This window comes from Erythrolamprus reginae, chromosome 2, assembly GCF_031021105.1.
Source record: "Erythrolamprus reginae isolate rEryReg1 chromosome 2, rEryReg1.hap1, whole genome shotgun sequence".
In the NCBI taxonomy this organism is placed as follows: domain Eukaryota; kingdom Metazoa; phylum Chordata; class Lepidosauria; order Squamata; family Dipsadidae; genus Erythrolamprus; species Erythrolamprus reginae.
In genome coordinates this window covers 273,020,807-273,042,145 of record NC_091951.1, presented here as the reverse complement: position 1 = coordinate 273,042,145, position 21,339 = coordinate 273,020,807, and the positions used below count along the sequence as shown (strand labels likewise).

General features: G+C 42.3%; 1 protein-coding gene across 2 annotated transcripts in view; it reads left to right on the top strand.

The window, feature by feature from the left end:
* The first annotated feature begins 5,277 nt into the window (after window positions 1–5,277).
* The window catches only part of KLF9 (KLF transcription factor 9), a 45,618-nt gene continuing 29,556 nt past the window's right edge, over window positions 5,278–21,339 (top strand). Inside the window, exon 1 of one of the 2 annotated variants that reach the window (XM_070742654.1) lies at window positions 5,278–7,089. In XM_070742654.1, coding sequence (XP_070598755.1) covers window positions 5,874–7,089 — 1,216 coding nt within the window. In that variant the 5' untranslated portion in view covers window positions 5,278–5,873. The remainder of the gene's footprint in view (window positions 7,090–21,339) is intronic. The other variant, XR_011558313.1, reaches the window with a different exon arrangement.

Here is a 21,339-nt window from a genome sequence, read left to right as displayed (position 1 = left end):
CACATAAATAACACATCAATTAGTAAAAACCATGTGGAACCTTTCACAGGGCAAGAGCAGCAGCTGAGACAACATACCTACTTGACCGATGAAAGGCCCCTGTCTGTCTCTGTCTCTTTCAATAGAAAAAGATTATTCCTGAGAGTGGAAGAAATCTCAGGGAAGGTTAAACAGACCTCTCCAGGCTTTTGGAAGGCCCCTTCAAGCGTGCCATTGCCATGAAACCAAGCATCCATCGCTTCTCAGTCAACTTCGCTTTTGGCACCGTCTGTCCTGGAAAATCTGAGGAATTTAGAAATATCTGTCTTAATCTCTGGAGTGCCAGTCTTACAGCTCAGTCAGTGGTGGTGCTAGTTGGGAATGATGGCTGTTATTATAGACGTATATGTTATTATATGTTGTCAACAAGATGGGATGTACCTATACTCTCCAAGTGGCTTTTTTCAAATACCTATGTAAAACCTTCCATTAAAATACATTTTTGCATTCCTTGTTTAAATATACCAAATAATGCTCATTTAAATGTACCAATAAAGCAGTGCTAAAGGTTGCTCAAACTACCAACAATTGAATTAACCTCACAATTTGAGATTAAGAGAGTAGTCAAGATTTTGCAATCCAGACAGCAAACAAAAACCTCCAGATTAAGGAACTGGATACAGAAAAGGCATTCAAATTCAGTTTGCTAATTGGCAATTGGGGTGGGGTGGGGTGGGGTAGGGTGGGGAAGGAAGTTCTAAAAATAAAGTAAGTCAATGGTGGAATTTGCCCAACCAGTATTGGATGTGTTATTTCTTTGATTAACATTGTTTTCTGCTTGATTGACTGTCTAGTATTAACTTAGCAGGGCAAATGAAATTGAAAGAAAGCTACTGTATATAAACAGAGCTGAGTAATGTTGTTATTACTCAGGTAATGATGTTTCTGCAATCAAACAATCAAGTTTACAGAATGCTAAAGACTACCTAGTTCTACCCCAGCTACATATATTCTCTTCTATTGGAACAATAGCAAATTGTTATTTGTTGATTGTGCAAAAGCTTTTGGCTGTGTAGCCCACAAAAAACAATGGATAACCCTTAAAAGGGGGGCACATTCTTGGCCACCCTATTTTCAAACTGAAGAATTTGGAGAATAATTAGGAAACAACAATGAAATTCTAAATAGTTCAGAAGAAAGTATGTGTCAAGGTTGTATGTTGACAATTTACTTATTTAACTTATATACAAAATATATTAGGAGAAATGCTGGACTAGAATAAAGAAAAATTGGCATTATGTTGCCAGAAAAATATCAGATATGTTGATGTATCACTTTAATGACTAGGAGCAAGCAAGACTTATGGAATCTGTTGTTTGAGAGGAAGAGAGAGGGTGCAAAAAACCCTCCCTTGCTCACTATAAAAAAACAAAACAGATTATGTCAAGCAATATATCCCAATGCAAATAGGCAGGAAAGAAAATGAAGCTGTTTTAGACTATTCATTCCTACCCTTAAAAAAAAATCACCAGGATGATGACCATAGACATGAAATAAAAAAACATCTGGTACAAGAGAGAATGACTTTGAGAAGTCAATACAAAATATTGAATTGCAGATACATCAAACTGCCAAACACAATGTATATTGTCAAGGCCATGGTTTTTCCAGTTGCAACATATGGCTGTGACAGGTGGGCTATCAGAAAGAAGAATGAATGCTTCTGAATTGCTTTGCTGGAGAAATTGTGGAGAATATCTTAGTCTATAAAAGGAACAAATAATTCAACAGGGGTGTCTCAATGTGTGCATGCCTTGGAATCCATTTTTGATTCCTGGCAACTAGTCCCTGTGGTTTTCTTGTAAAATTTTCAGAAGTGGTTCACCATTGCCTCCTTCCTAGGGCTAAGAGAGAAGGACTGGATGTCACTCAGATGGCTTCATGACTAAAGGGAGACTATAATTTACAATCTCCAGGTGCCTGGTGCCTTAACTTGTACAACAAACTGGTTCTCAGAATCTACTTCCAAAAGCACTAGTAGTAGAAACTAAAGTTTAAACATTTTAGATATATAATACAAGGGTCAGAGAAGACTCTGTGGCTTATAACAATCAAAGGCAACTGTAACTATATAATTAAATATTACCACTGATAATTGGTGATAATTGCAGAAGCTTTTACTGAAAGATAATCTCAGAAATTTATACTGAGTAGCAAAGAATATGAAGCCATCAAGGGATTTAAAAATAGCAACAAAGATATTAACTTAATTAATGGCCGGAATTGTTCACTTATTCATACCAACAAGAGAAACAATTATAACATTTATCTTTCCTTGCTAGCATTTTCCCATCCAGTTTCTAAATGTTTGCCCTACCTTTTATATCATCATCATCACCCTGTTTTCCCACAAAACAAGACATCCCCTGATAATAAGCCCAATCGGGATTTTCAGTAAAATAAGGCCAAGTGCTTATTTCAGGGTTCAAAAAAAAATAAATAAGACAGGGTTTTATTTTGGGGGAAACACATTATTATTATTATTATTATTACTATTACTATTATTACTACTATTATTATTATTATTATTATTATTATTATTATTATTATTATTATTATGTCAATACAACACAGCAAACAAGATCACTATGCTGGATTTCGTATTTCATCATCAGTCGGGCGCTTCCCAAGCACCTAGGACTGCATGATGCAGCAGTGAATTATGTTTGCCGATCCCAGTAAAGCGGCCTTTTGCAATTGACAGATGGAGATTTTGTCAATTCCGATGGTTTTCAAATGTCCGCTGAGATCCTTTGACACTGCGCCCAGCGTGCCAAGTACCACTGGGACCACTTTCAGTGGCTTATGCCAGAGTCGTTGCAGCTCGATTTTTAGATCTTCGTATTTCAGTAATTTCTCTAGCTGCTTCTCCACAATTCTGCTGTCTCCTGGGATTGCGATGTCGATGATCCATACTTCCTTTTTCTCCACAATCAGGATGTCTGGTGTTTCAAAATTCGGTCAGTCTGAAGTCGGAAGTCCCACAGTAGTTTTGCTTGTTCATTTTCGACCACTTTTTCGGGCTTATGATCCCACCAGTTCTTTGCCACTGGTAGGTGATAGTTCTGGCACAAGTTCCAATGGATCATCTGAGCCATAGCATCGTGTCTATGCTTGTAGTCAGTCTGTGCGATTTTTTTTCAGCAGCTGAGTATGTGCTTGATTGTTTCTTCTGTTTCTTTACAGAGTCTGCACTTTGGATCATCTGTTGATTTTTCAATTCTGCCTTTAACAGCATTCATTCTAATGGCCTGTTCTTGTGCAGCCAATATTAGTCCGTCTCCTTTTTGACTGTTCCACTTGTAAGCCATGACCAGGTCTTTTCTTTATCCACTTTGCCTTCAATCTTCTCCAAGAACTGGCCATGCAGTGCTTTGTTCCGCCAACTGTCCGGAGGACATTGAGTTATTTTTTCTGTACTGGTCCTTAGTTTGCTTCATGTTGAGAAGTTTCCTATTGTTGACCTCCATCAACGCTGACTCTTTGCTCTCCTTCACATAGTCAGCTAATGCATGCTTCTCTCCGTCTGAAATCAGAAGTCCCATAGTAGTTTTGCTTGCTCATTTTCGATCACTTTTTTGGGCTTATGATCCCCCCAGTACTTTGCCACTAGTAGATTGTAGTTCTGGCACAGGTTTCAGTGGTACCATCTACCAGTGACAAAGTACTGATGGGATCATAAGCCCAAAAAAGTGGTCAAAAATATCATTATTATTATCATCATTATCACTATCACCATCATCATCATCAAGTCTGCGAGAGGGGCGGCATACAAAACTAATAAATAAATAAATAAATAAACAAATCATTATTATTATTATTATTATTATTATTATTATTATTAGACAGCTTTCTCAAGGCATGATATATACAGCTAGTCCTTGATTTACAATCATTCATTTAGTAACTGTTGAAGTTACAAAAGTACTGAAAAAAGTGAATTATCATTTAATATATGACTGTAACAACAACCCCATGGTCAGATGATTAAAATTCAGATGCTTGGCAACTGACATGTATTTATGATGGTTGCAGTATCCCAGGGAGGTCCCTTCCACGGCCATCGGACAAGCAAAATCAAGGAGGAAGCCAAATTCACTTAACAATTGCATTACTAATTTGATAAACTACCTGAAAGGTTGCAATATTGTACAAGGGTCACCCAGAAGTCAACACACCACATTTTCCCCCCTCAGGCTACAGTAATGGTACGAACGTGAAATTTTAGATATACAGTACATTATTTGAATTGTCAGGAGCGCATATGTAAATTTTGTCTTTCTTCAAACAGATAGCGTAGCTGCATGAGTGTTTCAAAGTGGTGTCTGTAAGTGATGTACGTTACAAGCAGCATGTCATCATTGAATTTCTCATTGCGGAGAAAGAAACTGTTGGGAACATTCACAAACGTTTGTGTACAATTTATGGAGAATCTGCCAGGATATGAATGGGGATGCCACTCGCGGAAGACATTTTGAGGATGATGATAAAGAGGTGATTCGCACAGTGCAGAAATAGTTTCGTGACCAGAAGAAGTGGTACCGACAGGGCATACACGCCCTTGTGCCTCGTTGGAGGAAAGCCATAGAATGGGGACAGAGATTACGTGGAAAAATAGGGAATGTAGAAAAAACACCATTCTTTCTTGTGTGTAAGGTTTCATTGTGTTCAATAAATAATTGTTGAACAAAAAAAATGTGGTGCATTACTTTCTGGGCAATCCTCGTATAATGGAGGAAAACTCACTTAACAATTTGTCTTGTTTAGCCATGGAAATTTTGGGCTCAATTTTGGTCATAAATCGAGGACTACCTGCCATTTATTTATTCCCACACTGGTCATTCCAGAACATAACAAAGATGTCATATTCTTAGACCCTTTTTGTTTTGAACCAGTGACTTGATTATTCATAAATCTGTATTTCATTTTCAAATGGCTGTGTGAACTAAATATAGGGACAACACTGCAATTACACAATCCCTCCCCCCCCTCCTAAAGTTATCCTAAAGTTTATATTTTACTTTCCAAACACTTCATCCTCACCAATGCTCAGACCTAAGTTTACAAGTGAGGACTGCTTGGAATGTATTTTTCATTGGCGGAGCCGATGTTAGTGACATCAGCCAAAACACTTTTGATTGGCTAGCTGGTTGCTGGGACTATAAGGGCTTTCGGTCAGGCAGTTAACCCGATTTCCGCCGGGAAACCAAACTTGGCGTCCTGGCTAGCGGAACGCGGGAGGATTAATCCCAGGGGGGGAAATGCCAGCGGGAGTTGGGGCCGAGGGGTCCCCGAAATGCCGGACGGCCGAGGCCCCGCCTGAGGAGCCATTCGGAGGCGGCGAGCGCCCTCCTCCCCTCTCCCCAGCCGGGAGAAACTCTCCCGCCTTTTCCCTCCGTCGCCCTTTTAAGAGGGGGGGCCACGAGGCGTGGCGAGTAGCACGAGGCGCCGGGAGGGAGGCTCCGGATTGGCCGAGCTCCCCGTCGGTGGACACACCCCTCATGCAAAAAGGGCCCTTCTGAGTGGAAGGAGGAGAAGGTAAACAGAGTTGAATCACCCTCCCGGCTGACCAATTGGGGGGGGCGGAGGGGCGGAGTGGGGGGGCACCGAGAGAGAGAGAGAGAGGACTCGCTGGAAGAACCTTTTGCGTGATGGGCTTCTGCGAAATCGGCGCTGAGCAGGGCTGCGCTGGAACATTGAGGAGCCGTAGGCGAGGGGGGAGTGAGTCAGGCAGTGGGCAGATCCAGCTTCAGTCGCTGCTGCTCCTGCCGCCGCGCAGAGTCCTCCCGCTCGGGCTGCTGTTTCAGCACCGCGCCTTCCCGAGAAGCGTGTGAATGCGCTGGAAAGCCTCGCGGAGCGGGGGCGGCGAAGCAAACGCAGCGGCGGCGGCGGCGGCGGCTCGGGTGCCAGGATCGCCGAGCTCTTCCCGAGCTCCTTTCGATCTTCTTCTGCTTTCCGTCCCCTCGCGGGGTGGGGAAGAAGAAGAGGAGGAGGAAGAAGAAGAGGAAGAAGAAGAAGGGGAAAAAACTCCCTGCTGGGAGTTGGATTTACTTGAAACCACCCACTCGCGACCCCGTTTTCCGAAGGAGGGAGCCTCGATCGGGGGATCCAGCCAGCCAGAAGCGGGGTCCGGTGGTCGCACGACCCACGCGCGACGCCGCCTCGCCGATCTGTCCGGGAAGCGACGGCGAGGGGGGCAAGGTAAAAGGCTGGTCGACGGTTCTCCTGGCTGGGGAATCCCGGATGATCGTGGTTATGTAAAACGCCGAGCCCCGGCAGTGGATCCCTCCCGGGCTGCGACGGCACCCCACCCACCCCACCTCCGCCCTCCTCCGCCCTCCAGCCGCAACCTGAGCGGGAGGCGATCCAGCCGCCCGGGCGATCGTCGCACCGCCACCCCGGCGATCGGAGGGCAAGAGGGCGGCGGCGAAGAAGACGTTCCGTCCCCGGGGGCCTTCGCCCTGCCCCTTCCCCTTCTGAGATCGTCCCCTCGGGGCCCCCCGACGGCCGCCTGCAACATGTCAGCGGTGGCTTACATGGACTTCGTGGCCGCCCAGTGCTTGGTCTCCATTTCCAACCGCTCCGTGGCCCCGCCGGACGTGACCCGGGGGGAAGCCGAGGTCCTCAAGATGCCCGAGGAGGAAGCCGCTGCCGCCGCCGCCGCCGTGGTGACCAAGGACATGAACGACCCCCGGGACGCCTGGAAGGATTACTGCACGCTGGTGGCCATCGCCAAGAGCCTGCTGGACTTGAACAAGTACCGACCCCTCCCCGCCCCTTCCATCTGCAGCGACAGCGTGGAGAGCCCCGACGAGGACGTCGGCTCCGACAGCGACGTGACCACCGAATCCGGAGCCAGCCCTTCGCACAGCCCGGCCGAGGGTCAAGAGCCTGCCCGCGGGGACGGAGCCCTGGCCCTCCTTCACGGCGGCGCCGGGCCGGGCAAAGGCAAGCTGGCCGCCGAAAAGCGGCACAAGTGTCCCTACGTCGGCTGTGGCAAAGTCTACGGCAAGTCCTCCCACCTCAAAGCCCACTACCGGGTCCACACAGGTGAGCGGGGGAAGGGCGGGTGGATCGGGACTCGGGAATGGAACCCGTTGGCGAAAAGACCGAAAGGTTGACTACCAGGCGAGCCCCGAGCTCTTTTTTCCCCCGCGGCGGCGGCGGCCGCTGGCTTTGCCTCCCTCCGCCCCCCTCCTTCGAGTATGTCGGTTGTCCTCAGTTGAACCCTCCTCCCAATGCCGCGGTTGCCTTAGCGCCGCTCTTCCTGCTTTTGCCTCCTGCCCGAGCTCGCTCGGGCGGCGCGATTTGGGCACACAACAGGGGGGGTCGCTGCCAATGACACCTCAAAACCCCCTGGATGGATGGATGACAGGAGAATATTGGGGAGTGGATCTTTTCGTGCCCCCCCCCTTCTGTAGATCCGCTTTGCCTTGCACCGAGTCCATCGCCGCCAGTAGAGGAGCTGTTCCCCTCCGAAACCTTCCTCTCCATCTCTAAAGGATGCTGGAGGAGGGGTCGTGCGGGGGGGGGGGGTCGCTGCGTGGGTGAAGTTGATGGGGTTTCCTCCTATTTTGTGACGGCTTGAGGGCCCCTCCCTCCCTTTAAGATCCCAACGAGATACTGTCCGGATCTGATCATGTGTGATCTTGAGACAGAGATGCATGTTTTCACTGGGGTTTTAATTCATGTATTTTCAAATTGTTTTTAAAGGTTGTTTTTCTCTGCCCAGAGTCATATAAGTAGGATAGATAGATAGATAGATAGATAGATAGATAGATAGATAGATAGATAGATAGGCAGGTAGATAGATAGATAGGCAGGTAGGTAAAGAGAGAGCGAGAGAGCTATAGAGAGATATAAATGGAGGGAGAGAGAGAGGGAGGGACAGATTGATAGATTGATGATAGAAGATAGATAGATAGATAGATAGATAGGCAGGTAGGTAAGTAAAGAGAGAGAGAGAGGGAGAGATAGAGAGATATAAATGGAGGGAGGGAGAGAGGGAGGGACATATTGATTGATAGATTGATGATAGATAGATAGATAGATAGATAGATAGATAGATAGATAGATAGATAGGTGATATAATAAATTAGAGAGAGAGAGATGGACAGATAGAGATAGATAGATAGATAGATGATATAATAAATTAGAGAGAGAGAGAGAGATGGACACAGGTAGGTAGATAGATAGATAGATAGATAGATAGATAGATAGATAGATAGATAGATAGATAGATGATATAATAGATAAAAGAGAGAGAGATGGACAGGTAGACATAGATAGATAGATAGATAGATAGATAGATAGATAGATAGATAGATATGAATAGACATAAATAGATAGATAGGTGATAAACAAACAAACAAACAAACAAGGTTTTCTCTTATCAAAAATTGCTCAGCCAACTGGGTTAGGATTCTCATGAAATTCTAGACCCGGAGCCAACTTCCTGTTTTCTTTGGTTGCTGCTATAGACTTTTTTTTCTTTTTAAATTGCTAGACCTGACTTAGCCTTCTTTGGCCCTTCTGGATTCCATGAATTCCACCTGGGCGTGGCTGGATTGGGGTGGCTGTCATGGGTTGATGACGTATTTCCCCCCGATTCTCGTGAGGTCTTCCCACACGTGGGCGCTCATTGGCTTTCATTGCCTTGGGACGTAAAACGCAAGGGGGCGGGGGAAAATAATGGCGGCAAAAGCAGAAGACCTCGCTGAGGTCCGGTGTTCTTGGACAGTTTGGTTTAATGATGTTCGAGTCCATGTGATACGGCCAAAAAAAGAAATGTGTTATTTTCATTCAGTCTTCAGTAACATGGCAGCTGTCTTCATTTGAGACATTTGCGTCATGTCTTGCCTAATTGCCTTCTTTTGTGGGCTTTGAACTTGCTGAGTGCATCATCAGTAAGTCGCTTTTTCTGAGGGCACGTTTGCTTGTTCTCGGTTCAAACCTCAGCATATTATAACGGGTTGTAATTCTCCGTTTCTTAGTACATCTGGTCCTGTCTTGCAGGCACCGGAAAGTGCATTCCTAGCACTTGGCAAATATGTTTAAAGATCAACGCTGATTAGGATATTTAAAGTGAGCTTGGCTGAAAGACAAAATGATTGGGGGAAATGAATGCCATCTTTTCCACCAAAGCACATTGTACCCAGTTGTCGTACGTGGGTGTGTCGGCAGCATCTGTGATCAAACATGAGCTGGTTAGTAAGCTTTGAAGATGACACATGGGGCTACATGTATTTATGGTGCCTCGTTGGCAAAACACAACTTTAGCCTGCCTTTTTTGTTGGTCATGTGATTATAGAGCTGAATTCCATTTCCAAGACAGGGAGCCGAGGTTATTTGGGGTTTCCTTTGGCAGGGAAGAAAAATAATCTAGGCAATAGTCTTAATGGTCTGATAAACGACCTGTTGAAAGAAAGCACGAGCAGCGTGGTAAGGAATTTCAATACTATCTTGGGAAATAAGCAGCTTTCACTCCTTTTTTCTCTTTGCATAATATTCCCGGCATTTGAAAACCAGACAAAGTAGCAAGACTCAATGTTGCAAGGTGTTCTTCTGTCCAAATGATCAGTGCAACGGGTTTTTTGTGACCTAGATTGGGTCACGTGAGTTAGGAGCTGAACAAAAACATTGACGACATCGTGTAAGAGTGGATTTTATTTCTTTCTTATGACGAATATGTGATGCGTGTAAGGCTTAAGGTACCTTGCGTAGAGAAGAAATTGCTGGAAAGCAAAACGGAAGTCGTTTTTTAGCATTCTTTTAATAGATTATTTTCCCTGCCATGTATTAAAAAATTGACTCAAAAAGGAGTACATTTTCATTATAGGAAGCCAAAGTAGCAAGACTCAATGTTCCAAGATGTTCTTCAGTCCAAATGATCAGTGCAATGCGTTTTTTGTGACCTAGATTGGGTCACGTGAGTTAGGAGCTGAACAAAAACATTGATGACATAGTGTAAGAGTGGATTTGATTTCTTTCTTATGACGAATATGTGATGCGTGTAAGGCTTAAGGTACCCTGCGTAGAGAAGAAATTGCTGGAAAGCAAAACGGAAGTCGTTTTTTAGCATTCTTTTAATAGATTATTTTCCCTGCCATGTATTAAAAAATTGACTTGAAAAGGAGTAAATTTTCATTATAGGAAGCCGGTCATGGTACTATTGATGTCGACATTAGTTGCATTTAATTTTTACCTAAGGGAGACGGGTAAACAGGATTTGGCTGAATGTCTATGGTAGAGTATTCCTGGATGATATGTAGGAGACAATCTCAATCCTATTTTCCTGTTCACACAACGAGCATCGTAAACTGCAGAATGGAAAATGCACAGGAAAAAGAGTGTCATGTGTCATTCAGCAGTGATTCCTGTGGCTAAAACCCATAACACAGGAAGGAAAGAGAATATGAGCATCAGCTTTTTTTCTGTAGCATGGCAGAAATACTAAATAATTTGTAAAGTCCGATCGACTGCTGAGAATGCCCCAGTAATATCCTTCGCATAGGAAATGCCAGTCATTTTCTAATCATTCTAATGAAGCAAGTCCTTACATTTTGTTTCTTCCTACCGTAGCAATAGGATTAGAGGTAGGATTTCAGAAAAGGAAACTACAAGGCCCAATATTCAGCTAACCCAAAGGTCAACACTATTGAAACGTATTAAAATTTCTCTTTGCCTATCACTGGTTTATAGTTTCCTGATATCAACATCTGTACAATATTCTGAGAGTTGTGACTGACAATAACCATTCTACAGATTAGTAACATCTTCATTATTTATTGACCTTCCATGTTTTCCTAAGCTTGTGAATTCACGGCTTTTCCATCAAGGAGCTATTTCAGAGAACAGCAAACCATTGCCTATCAACTGAAGGGCGGAGAAATTTAGGATGGAAATTAAGAAATAATCCCTGTTTTGCTTTGAGGATGTATTGCATCACTGAGTTATTGGCAAGAAATATTTTCAGAATTTGACTAGAAACCTTAGTGTTTAATCTCCGAAATGATAATTCCCCTGGCCTATCAAATCCCTATCTTCAAATGTAGGAATCAGAATTCACGTTACTAGTAGAGAAAATATACTGCTCAAAAAAATAAAGGGAACATTCAAATAACACATCCTAGATCTGAATGAATGAAATATTCTTGTTGAATACTTGTGTTGTGTACAAAGTTGAATGTGCACAAAATGTGAAATTGATTGTCAATCAGTGTTGCTGCCTAAGTGGACAATTTGACTTACTTGGAGTTATATTGTGTTGATTAAGTGTTCCCTTTATTTTTTTTGAGCAGTGTATAATTCAATGATAGACACAGGTAATTCTCCTTTAGCAACTACAATTGGAGCTGGCAACTTGGTCATTAAGTGAAACCGCACTTGTGCTCAGGTTTTTATTACTTTAGTGTTCCTATGCTTTACAGACTCACGAAAGTTGTTAATGTGAGGGCCGGTCATAAAGTTAAAATTTCATCACCATCATAACTGCAAATGGTCGCTAGACGAGGCAATCATTAAATGAGGACTGTCTGTAAATATAATGATGGGTCTCAATTAGTTGCTAACTTAAAATTCCAGCGTTCCTTATCATTGGCTCTGCTGATTAGGACCATTATAACCACCTCTGAAATGCCAGAGCGATTTCCCACCAATCTCTTGGGCTAAGATATAGGATGGTTATTGCTGAAGCAAATAAACACTGAATACAAGCAGACTGAGAGTCCATTTCTTCTCCACAATCTCCCTGGAGGCATTTTTTGGGCTGTTCTTTCCTGTCTTATGCTTTGTACCTTTTTAGTGTTTTCTTTACCGATATTATTAAAACCATATTTTCACTGGTAAGGCTACACGCATAAGGTGCATGTTGTACACTTTGAGCCTTGACGTAGAAACACATTGACAAAATGGCTCTCACTGACCGGAGAAAGTGGGTGCCAGGGAGGGGTGGGGTGGGGAGGAGTGGCTAAGTAATACGGGGATTATCCTGATAGTTTTGGCACCATCCACAGGGACTCCAGAAGTGCGGAGGCACCGAAATCATATTGCACCAACAAGGCATGTGGGTTTGTGCTGAATGTTTTTACGTAGGCTGTAGAAGATTTGGGTGATGTGATGTGAAACTAAGAACAGACAGATGCTTTGCTTTCTAAGCCTCATCATGAAGAATTAAACACACTCTCGAGCTCTGTTTTTCTTGCAGGGTTTTTATAGGCAATGTAAAAGATATGCTTTTTAGAGGCACCTGGGACAATTACAAGGAACAAAACCATGGTTTATCGTGTGTATATAGGAATCTCCATATGGGGGTTGGGTGTTAATAAATTATTTACTTTTTAATTGCCTCCTAGTCCTAATTCCATGGCATTGTGTTGTCCATATTATGGCCCCAACATTTTACTCATTTTACTTATACATGATATAAATGGACGGATTGCAGTACAGGTGGTCCTCAAGTTGCATCCACAACTGAGCCCAAAATTTATGTTGCTAAATGAAACATTTGTTAAGTCGGTGAGTCCCATTTTATGACTTTTCTTGCCACATTTCTTAAGTGAATCACTGCAGTTTTAAAATTAATAACACCATTGTTAAGTAAATCTTGTTTCCATATTGACTTTGCTGGTCAGAAAGAAAACAATTTCAGGTATTACTGTATTACTTTCTTGCCCTGTTTGATTCTCGTGTAGATAATGTAGTTTAAGTCCTGATTTCAGTTCACTATTCATGTATTTTATTTATTTATTTGTTTGTTTGTTTGTTTTGTCAAGTATGTATTGGTAGTATACAAAGAGAGAACATTGTTTATATACATGATACTAGTAAGAGAGAAACATTAGGACAAGGGATGGAAGACACCATGGTGCACTTATGCACGCCCCTTACTGACCTCTTAGGAATCGGGTGAGGTCAACAGTGGATAGCCTAAGGGTAAAATTTGGAGGGTTAGGTGATGATACTACAGAGTCTGATAGTGAGTTCCATGCATCTACTACTTGGTTACTAAAGTTGTATTTCCTGCAGTTGGATTTAGAGTGGTTTACATTACGTTTGCATCTGTTGTGTGCTTATGTATTGTGGTGTGGTTTATTTTATTTTATTTATTCAATTTTTATGCCGCCCTTCTCCTTGAAGCTGAAGTAGTCATTGACAGGTGGCACCTGTGCCATAGGTTCACCATCACTGGTCTAGCCCATGGAAACTTAACAGCTTCTAGACAATTCTGGAGCTGTCAAATGACGAATGCTTGGACACTGTAGAATTTGTCAAAAAAAATTGTGAATGATCTCCGTTTTTGGGGAAATAAAGCTTTGGATACAAACTAGAACATTTGGGAGAGAGATGGCTGTGATTAATATAAACAAAACTAAAATATATATACTGCTCAAAAAAAATAAAGGGACATCCTAGATCTGAATGAATGAAACATTCTCATTGAATACTTTGTAGCAGATGATTTTATGGGCTATGCTTAGGTCTTGTAAACAATGACTGTATTGCCTACTACATCAGGGTTCCATAAAATGGACTGACATTTATTCTCATGAATGTTTTGAACAAACAAATGTTTCTTTCTGTGAAATAGAGCACTGACATAATCCAGGCTAAACAAGTAAAATGCCCACTTGGAAATGAAGCAGTGAATGATAAGGGCCAGGGTCTACCCATCAGTGTCATCCTTTTTTAACACCAAGGCTAGTAACTTTAATGACTAGCCATGGACATTCTCCAAATGCCAGATCTGTTGACATCTAGTGCACATGAGGAAATTCCTCCCTCTACCCTTGGGGACTTCCCCAGTTATGACAGCATATCGCAGGTGGCCAAATAATTAGATGCTTACTAAGAAATCTCCTGGATTACAACATTACGGTTCTTATTACCTGACATTTCCATCTTGCCACCTACTTGAAAATAAGGCACTTTTATCGTATTTGAAAGCATTTGGCTTCCAAGAACGTTTGGACTCATTGGACCGATAGAATTTCTTTCCTCATTCAGGACATTACCCTTGTTTTCTCTCCATTCTGGACCCATTTCCTTCCTAGGCTGAAAAAGAAATGAGCAGTTGGATCCAATTTCTCAATTCTAAAATCAGGAAAGCCAAACAAAAAACAAAAAAAAAGAGCATCATTCAGTATTTATTTATTTATTTATTCTTTATTTATTTATTATTTAGATTTGTATGCCGCCCCTCTCCGCAGACTCGGGGCGGCTCACAGCAGGATACAAAATTCATGACAAATCTAAATATAATTTAAAATATTTTTTAAAACCCCATTTACTAAACAAACATAGACACAAACATACCATGCATAAATTGTACATGCCCGGGGGAGGTGATTCAGTTACCCCATGCCTGACGACAAAGGTGGGTTTTAAGGAGTTTACGAAAGGCAGGGAGAGTAGGGGCAGTTCTAATCTCTGGGGGGAGTTGGTTCCAGAGAATCGGGGCCGCCACAGAGGAGGCTCTTCCCCTGGGGCCCGCCGACCGACATTGTTTAGTTGACGGGACCTGGAGAAGGCCCGCTCTGTGGGACCTAATCGGTCACTGGGATTCGTGCGGCAGAAGGCGGTCTCGGAGATATTTGAATGCATGTTTCCTATAAGGACAGATAAGTACCATGTCTAGCTACTATCCAAACTGAAATTATCTTCGGAGCTTGTCTTCTTTTCTCGCTGCCTTAAATAGTTGGCTTGTCCACTGAGAATTATGAAAAAAAATGAAGAGCAACTTCGTTCTTTCTCATGTGCGATCTTTCCAAACTAAATTCCTGCATTGCACGTCTGAGTGCATTTTTCCCCTTGACGCCACTACAGATGGTCCTCGACTTACAACAGTTCATTTAGTGACTGTTCAAAGTTACAATGGCATTGAAAAAAGTGACATGATCATTTTTCGTATTTACGACCGTTGTAATATCCCTTGGGTCACATGATCAAAATTCAGATCCTTGGCAGCTGACTCACATTTATGATGGGTGGCAGCATCCTGGAGTCACGTGATCACCTTTTGTGATCTTCTGACAAGTAAAGTCAAAGGGGGAAGCCAAATTTGCTTAACAACCATGTTACTGACTTAACAATTGCAGAGGTTCACTTAACAATTGTGGCAAGAAAGATGGTAAAATCTACTTAAACATATGTCTCACCCATGTAAATGTTGGGTTCCATTGTGGTTGTAAGTCAAGGACTAGTGTAGTTCCTTTATGCTTTTCTGATTGTATATGTTTATAGAAAACTGATTTTTTTTTAATTTAAAAAAATTACGTGGAGGAAAAGGAAGCTTTGCAGGTTGCTGCCAGCTGACTTTGAAATATCCGAATGTTTTTGAAATAGTGGCATTCCCAGTTGTAAGATTAGATCCAGGGAGTTAAGAGTTTGGGACAATTTATACCAGAAGAGAAATGGAAAAGTAAAATTGCTGTGAGATACGCCAATAAAACAGTGCTTTTTCTTGAAAATGGAAAAAAGATATCTGACATAAATCATTGCTGATATGGTACTTTGGTCCAGCCCAGTGATGGCGAACCTTTTTTTCCTTGGGTGCCAAAAACGCATGCGTGAGTGCCCACACCCATAACTCAATGCCTGGGGAGGGCGAAAACAGCTTCCCCCATGCTCGGAGGCCCTCTGGAAGCCAGAATGCCTGTTTCCCAACTTCTGGTGGGCCCAGTAGGCTTGTGTTTCGCCCTCCCGAGGCTCCAAAGGCTTCCCTGGAGCCAAAGGAAGGTAAAAACACCCTCCATCCTCCTCCTGGAGGCTCCCTGGAAGCAAAAACACCCTCCCAAAGCCCTGTGTGAGCCAAAAATCAGCTGGCCAGCACACACATGCACCTTGGAGCTGAGCTAGGGCAACAGCTCGCATGCCAGCAGATATGGCTCCACGTGCCACCTGTGGCACCCGTGCCATAGGTTCACCATCACTGGTCTAGCCCATGGAAACTTAACAGCTTCTAGACAATTCTGGAGCTGTCAAATGATGAATGCTTTGACACTGTAGAATTTGTCAAAAAAATCGTGAGTGATCTCCGTTTTTGGGGAAATAAAGCTTTGGATACAAACTGGAACATTTGGGAGAGAGATGGCTGTGATTAATATAAACAAAACTAAAATATATATACTGCTCAAAAAAATAAAGGGGACACTCAAATAACACATCCTAGATCTGAATGAATGTAATATTCTCATTGAATACTTTGCTCTGTACAAAGTTGAATGTGCGCAACAGCATGTGAAATTGATTGTCAATCAGTGCTGCTTCCTAAGTGGATACTTTGATTTCACAGTAGTTTGATTTACTTGGAGTTATATTGTGTTGTTTAAGTGTTCCCTTTATTTATTTTTTTGAGCAGTGTATATATAAAAAGAAGAAGCTTGCAGTATGTTCAAATTGTAGTTCAAATTGTTTATAAGTGTTGAAGTGTTAAGATTGTGGGGGTAATCTTTATTACCCTGCCCCCCCATCCCAGTACCTATTTATGGAATCAGTACCAGCTTCATAAATGTCCCTCTTAACAATCTTGGGGTTGTTTTTTCAACTGGTTCCCACACTGTCTGTCCCCAAAAAACCTGCTACGAATTATATTCCCAAAATAAACAAGGACAAAAAAAATAACAGAATCTCATGGGGGATGGGGGTTGTCCATTTCATTTACAAATCTTTTCACAACCCCGGGAGAGGCCCCAAGGGAATCCCTGATATGAGAATGTCGCCATCGCTTAAAGAGTAGATAGCTTCAGAATGTAGATCTCGGTGGTGAATAGCCATTTAAAAACCTCGTTAAATATCTTCTTGGAGTGGAGTCTTACTTTTTCTGAGCCTCCCAATTTAGCAATATTCACTTCTTTCTGTTATCTAGTGGTGCCCTAGGTTGAGGGTGTGTTTTCTTTCTTTTTTTCTCTCTTTGTATATGGCGAAGAGCTTGTGAGCAGGCTGAGAAAGGCATGGAAAGCAGAGTAGACACAATCAATCAACAGACAAAGGGTGTTGGCAGCTTATCTCACAAGTGGCAACTCAGCCCAGGTAGTGAGAGAGCTGGGGAAAAAAGCTTTTCGAATCATTCAAAGGGGATCTTGCCTTAGTGAGGTCAATATAAATGAGGATGGGAAATTCCTTTCAAAGTTTCCTAGATCTGTGTTCATTCCAAGAGTAGCATTAAAGATTCCTTTCTGAAACGAACTTCCTGGATCGTGCCAACAATGTGAAGCTTGGCAAGAATATACTACCAGTTGTTGCCAGATGGCGAGGTTGACTTCCAGTTCTACGAAGAAGCAGGAAGAGGGAGGAATCTGAAAATTTCTTCATATCACCGATCGGGTCACCCTGAACAGTTTTACATAACTTTTTCCTGGCAGTCCGAGTCTCTAAAGAGAACTATGGAGTTGCAAAATCTTGCCATTCAACAATGAAACATTGTGTTTCCTTAGAGCACAGATGAGCCATACATATCAATGGGCTTAAGTTTTAACTGTGACTGTTTTCTTGTCGGTCTCCTGTTTTGGCCTAGGATCAAAGAAAGTGTATTTGAAGATATTTGATTACCTTTAATATTTAAAAGTCCTGGGGAGGAAAAGTATGGCAAATCTAACAGCATAGTGAAAAGCAGAGACATCACTCTGCCAACCAAAGTGCATATAGTCAGTGCTATGGTTTTTCCAGTTGCAGTGTATGGCTGTGAAAGTTGGACCATAAGGAAAGCTGAGCACCAAAGAATTGAGGCCTTTGAACTATGGTGCTGGAGAAGACTCCAGTGAATCCCTTGGATTGCAAGGCGATCTGAGGTTAGTTGGGGGAAAGATCAAAAGCAACATGAGAAAATATTATTTTACTGAAAGAGTAGTAGATCCTTGGAACAAACGCCCAGCAAATCCACAGTAACTGAATTTAAACATGCCTGGGATAAACATATATCCATCCTAAGATAAAATACAGAAAATAGTATAAGGGCAGACTAGATGGACCATGAGATCTTTTTCTGCTGTCAATCTTCTATGTTTCTATGTAAAATGGCCAGTCCTAGAAGGCATCAACCCTGACTGCTCATTAGAAGTCCAGATCCTGAAGATGAAACTCAAATACTTTGGCCATCAAATGAGAAGGAAGGACTCACTGGAGAAGAGCCTAATGCTGGGAACAATTGAGGGCAAAAGAAGAATGGGATGGCAGAGAATGAGGTGGCTGGATGGAATCACTGAAGCACTTGGCATGAGTTTGAATGGACTCTGGAAGATGGTAGACGACAGGAAGGTCTACCATGGAGGAATGTTGTCCATTGGATCACAATGGGTCAACTAGTAACAACAATATTTAAAAACACAAATTCTTTTTTTTATCAATCAAACATCATCAGGCATGGGGGAATTGAAATTTCCCTTCCCCCTAGGCTTATAGAATTTATACATGGTATGCTTATATGTATGAGTGGTTATTTAAATTGGGGTTTTTAAGATTATTTTTAATACAGTATTAGATTTGTTTACATTGTCTTTTTATATTGTTGTTAGCCGCCCCGAGTCTTCGGAGAGGGTCGGCATACAAATCTAATAAATACAAATACAAATACAAACTTCCAGTAGACGTGGTTGGTAAATCCACAGTAACTGAATTGAAACATGCCTGGGATAAACATATATCCATCCTAAGATAAAACACAGGAAATAGCATAGGGGCAGGATGGAACATGAGGTCTTTTTCTGCCGTCAATCTTCTATGTTTATTTTCTTAATCAAAAATTACCCAAGGCTTTAACCTTCTCTCTTGTTGAGCAGCCATGTACAATTGACGTTCCACAAATAAGTGTGCTGTAAGTTAGGGCTGTTCAAATCTTCGAAGGTAACCCTTGATCTGAGGAAGCTTCAAACAGATGACTCTATCAAAGCAGATTTGCAACTCGGAACAGAGATCCATTCTGATGCAGTGAAATAAATTAAGCACTGCAAAGCAATTCACAGCCTTGTGAATGTGTTTGCAGATTCACCTGTCTTCTTTTTTTTTACTGCTTGTTGTTACAGATAATATTCAGTGCTGTAATTTTACTGCCATATGTTGAAAATGTTGAGAAGGGGCAAAGTGGCACGATGGGCTCTCTGAGATTGACTTGGAGCTGACACCGCTGACCAATGAGATTCATCCAATTCGTTGAATTTTCTACTATAAGTGGAGTACGCTTGGAATGGCAAAGCTAATATTATTTTGGCCGCCATTCACTTTCCAAGTTCTCAACCTCTTGAACGTGGCCTTAACTTTGCTTTCCTTTGCTGTCGGTGGAGTGTCACACTTAGTTGTGGATCTTGCCAACCCAGAAGGGGAGTTTTCATAACTCAAGCTTTCAGCAATCTGAGCAGTGACTCAAGGCCCAGCATGCATTGTGGGTCAAACCTTCCTTTTAAACTCTCTGATAGGAGCAGGTTTAAGTCTACTCAGAGATGCATTAGTGTATTTTTAAAAGGGGGGAATTGAGACTCTGGATAATAGTTTTTCCTCTGCACATTCCCATCTCTGTGATTTGCTGTGGCATTGTATGTTATGGTGGCAGCTTGTTGTATCTCCGCTATGTAATTAACATGCCATCTTGTTAGCAAGCCATTCTGAGCATTTCTCCAAGACCTTCTCAGAAAAGGCTGGGATTTTCTCTGCCCCCTCTGATAACCCCCTGAAACTGGTGATAAAAGGCTTCCCCACCCCACCCCAGGAGCCAGATGTGCCAGTCAGATGTGCCATCCCTCCTGTCATAAAACTCAGTGGAAACAGGTCTACACAACTGCACAAACCTAAGCCAGTCAGTCTTTCTCAGTGTCACGCAAAGTATTTATTTATTTATTTATTTTGTCCAATGCACAATGAGGGTTTTAGTGGGTATATATCTATATACACATAGTAAAATACACGACGAAGGTTATAGAGGAGATACTCATAGTAAAATATATCTAAGAAATAATAGAAAAGAAGGTATAGTAATAGAACATATCAATTAAAGAATAGAAGAAGAGATATAGGAATAGAAGAAAGGTATAGAAGATATAGGACAGCAATAGGACAGGGGACGGAAGGCACTCTAGTGCACTTGTACTCACCCCTTACTGACCTCTTAGGAATCTGGATAGGTCAACCATAGATAATCTAAGGGTAAAGTGTTGGGGGTTTGGGGATGACACTATGGAGTCCAGTAATGAGTTCCACGCTTCGACAACTCGGTTACTGAAGTCATATTTTTTACAGTCAAGTTTGGAGCGGTTAATATTAAGTTTAAATCTGTTGTGAGCTCTTGTGTTGTTGTGGTTGAAGCTGAAGTAGTCGCCGACAGGCAGGACGTTGCAGCATATGATCTTGTGGGCAATACTTAGATCTTGTTTAAGGCGTCTTAGTTCTAAACTTTCTAGGCTCAGGATTGAAAGTCTAGTCTCGTAGGGTATTCTGTTTCAAGTGGAGGAGTGAAGGGCTCTTCTGGTGAAGTATCTTTGGACATTTTCAAGGGTGTTAATGTCTGAGATGCGATATGGGTTCCAAACAGATGAGCTGTATTCGAGGATGGGTCTGGCAAAAGTTTTGTAAGCTCTGGTAAGTAGTGTGAGATTGCCAGAGCAGAAGCTACGTAGGATTAGGTTTACAACTCTTGAAGCCTTCTTGGCTATGTTGTTGCAGTGGGCTTTGGCACTTAAGTCTTTTGTTATTAGTATACCAAGTAAAAATACTTTTGTGTGTATTTTATATTACTTCCATTTTTTCCTTAACAGTCATCTTGAACTATTGTGCCTTGAGTGTAAATCTTTTTTTTTTTAAGGAATGTGCCTCTGTGTGTGTGTCTCTCCTTTCACTTAAGAAAGTGTAAAAGAACCCAGAGATTTAAAAGATAAATTCTAGACCAGGGTTTTTCATTTTCCCCCCTCCAGGCTGTAGAACCTGTTTGTTAAAAAAGAACAGTTCCTGGAACTCCTGACCGAGAGAGGTGGAGCTTTTGACAAATCCAGCTTGCGAAAGAAAGCTGGTGACTTAGCAAGTTTGAGGGGAAGAACGGGATTGGATGGTTAAATTCAAGGTCTCTTCCCCCCCCCACCATTAGCCCCTTACAAAGAAATTCCCTCCCCCTTAATTCAGTGGAAACCAGATTACCCAAGAAAGGTTTGAACTTGGCAGCTTTCTAATGCGTTGGGTACAAAACTCTCTGAATTCTTAGTCAACGTGGCTAGTGTTCCAGAGTTTCCTTTTTAAAGTTTAAATCTTGTGGGAAATTCTCTTATTGTTTTATCAAAGGCACACCAGTGCACACCAATTCCAGAACTGTAGTCTCCACACAGA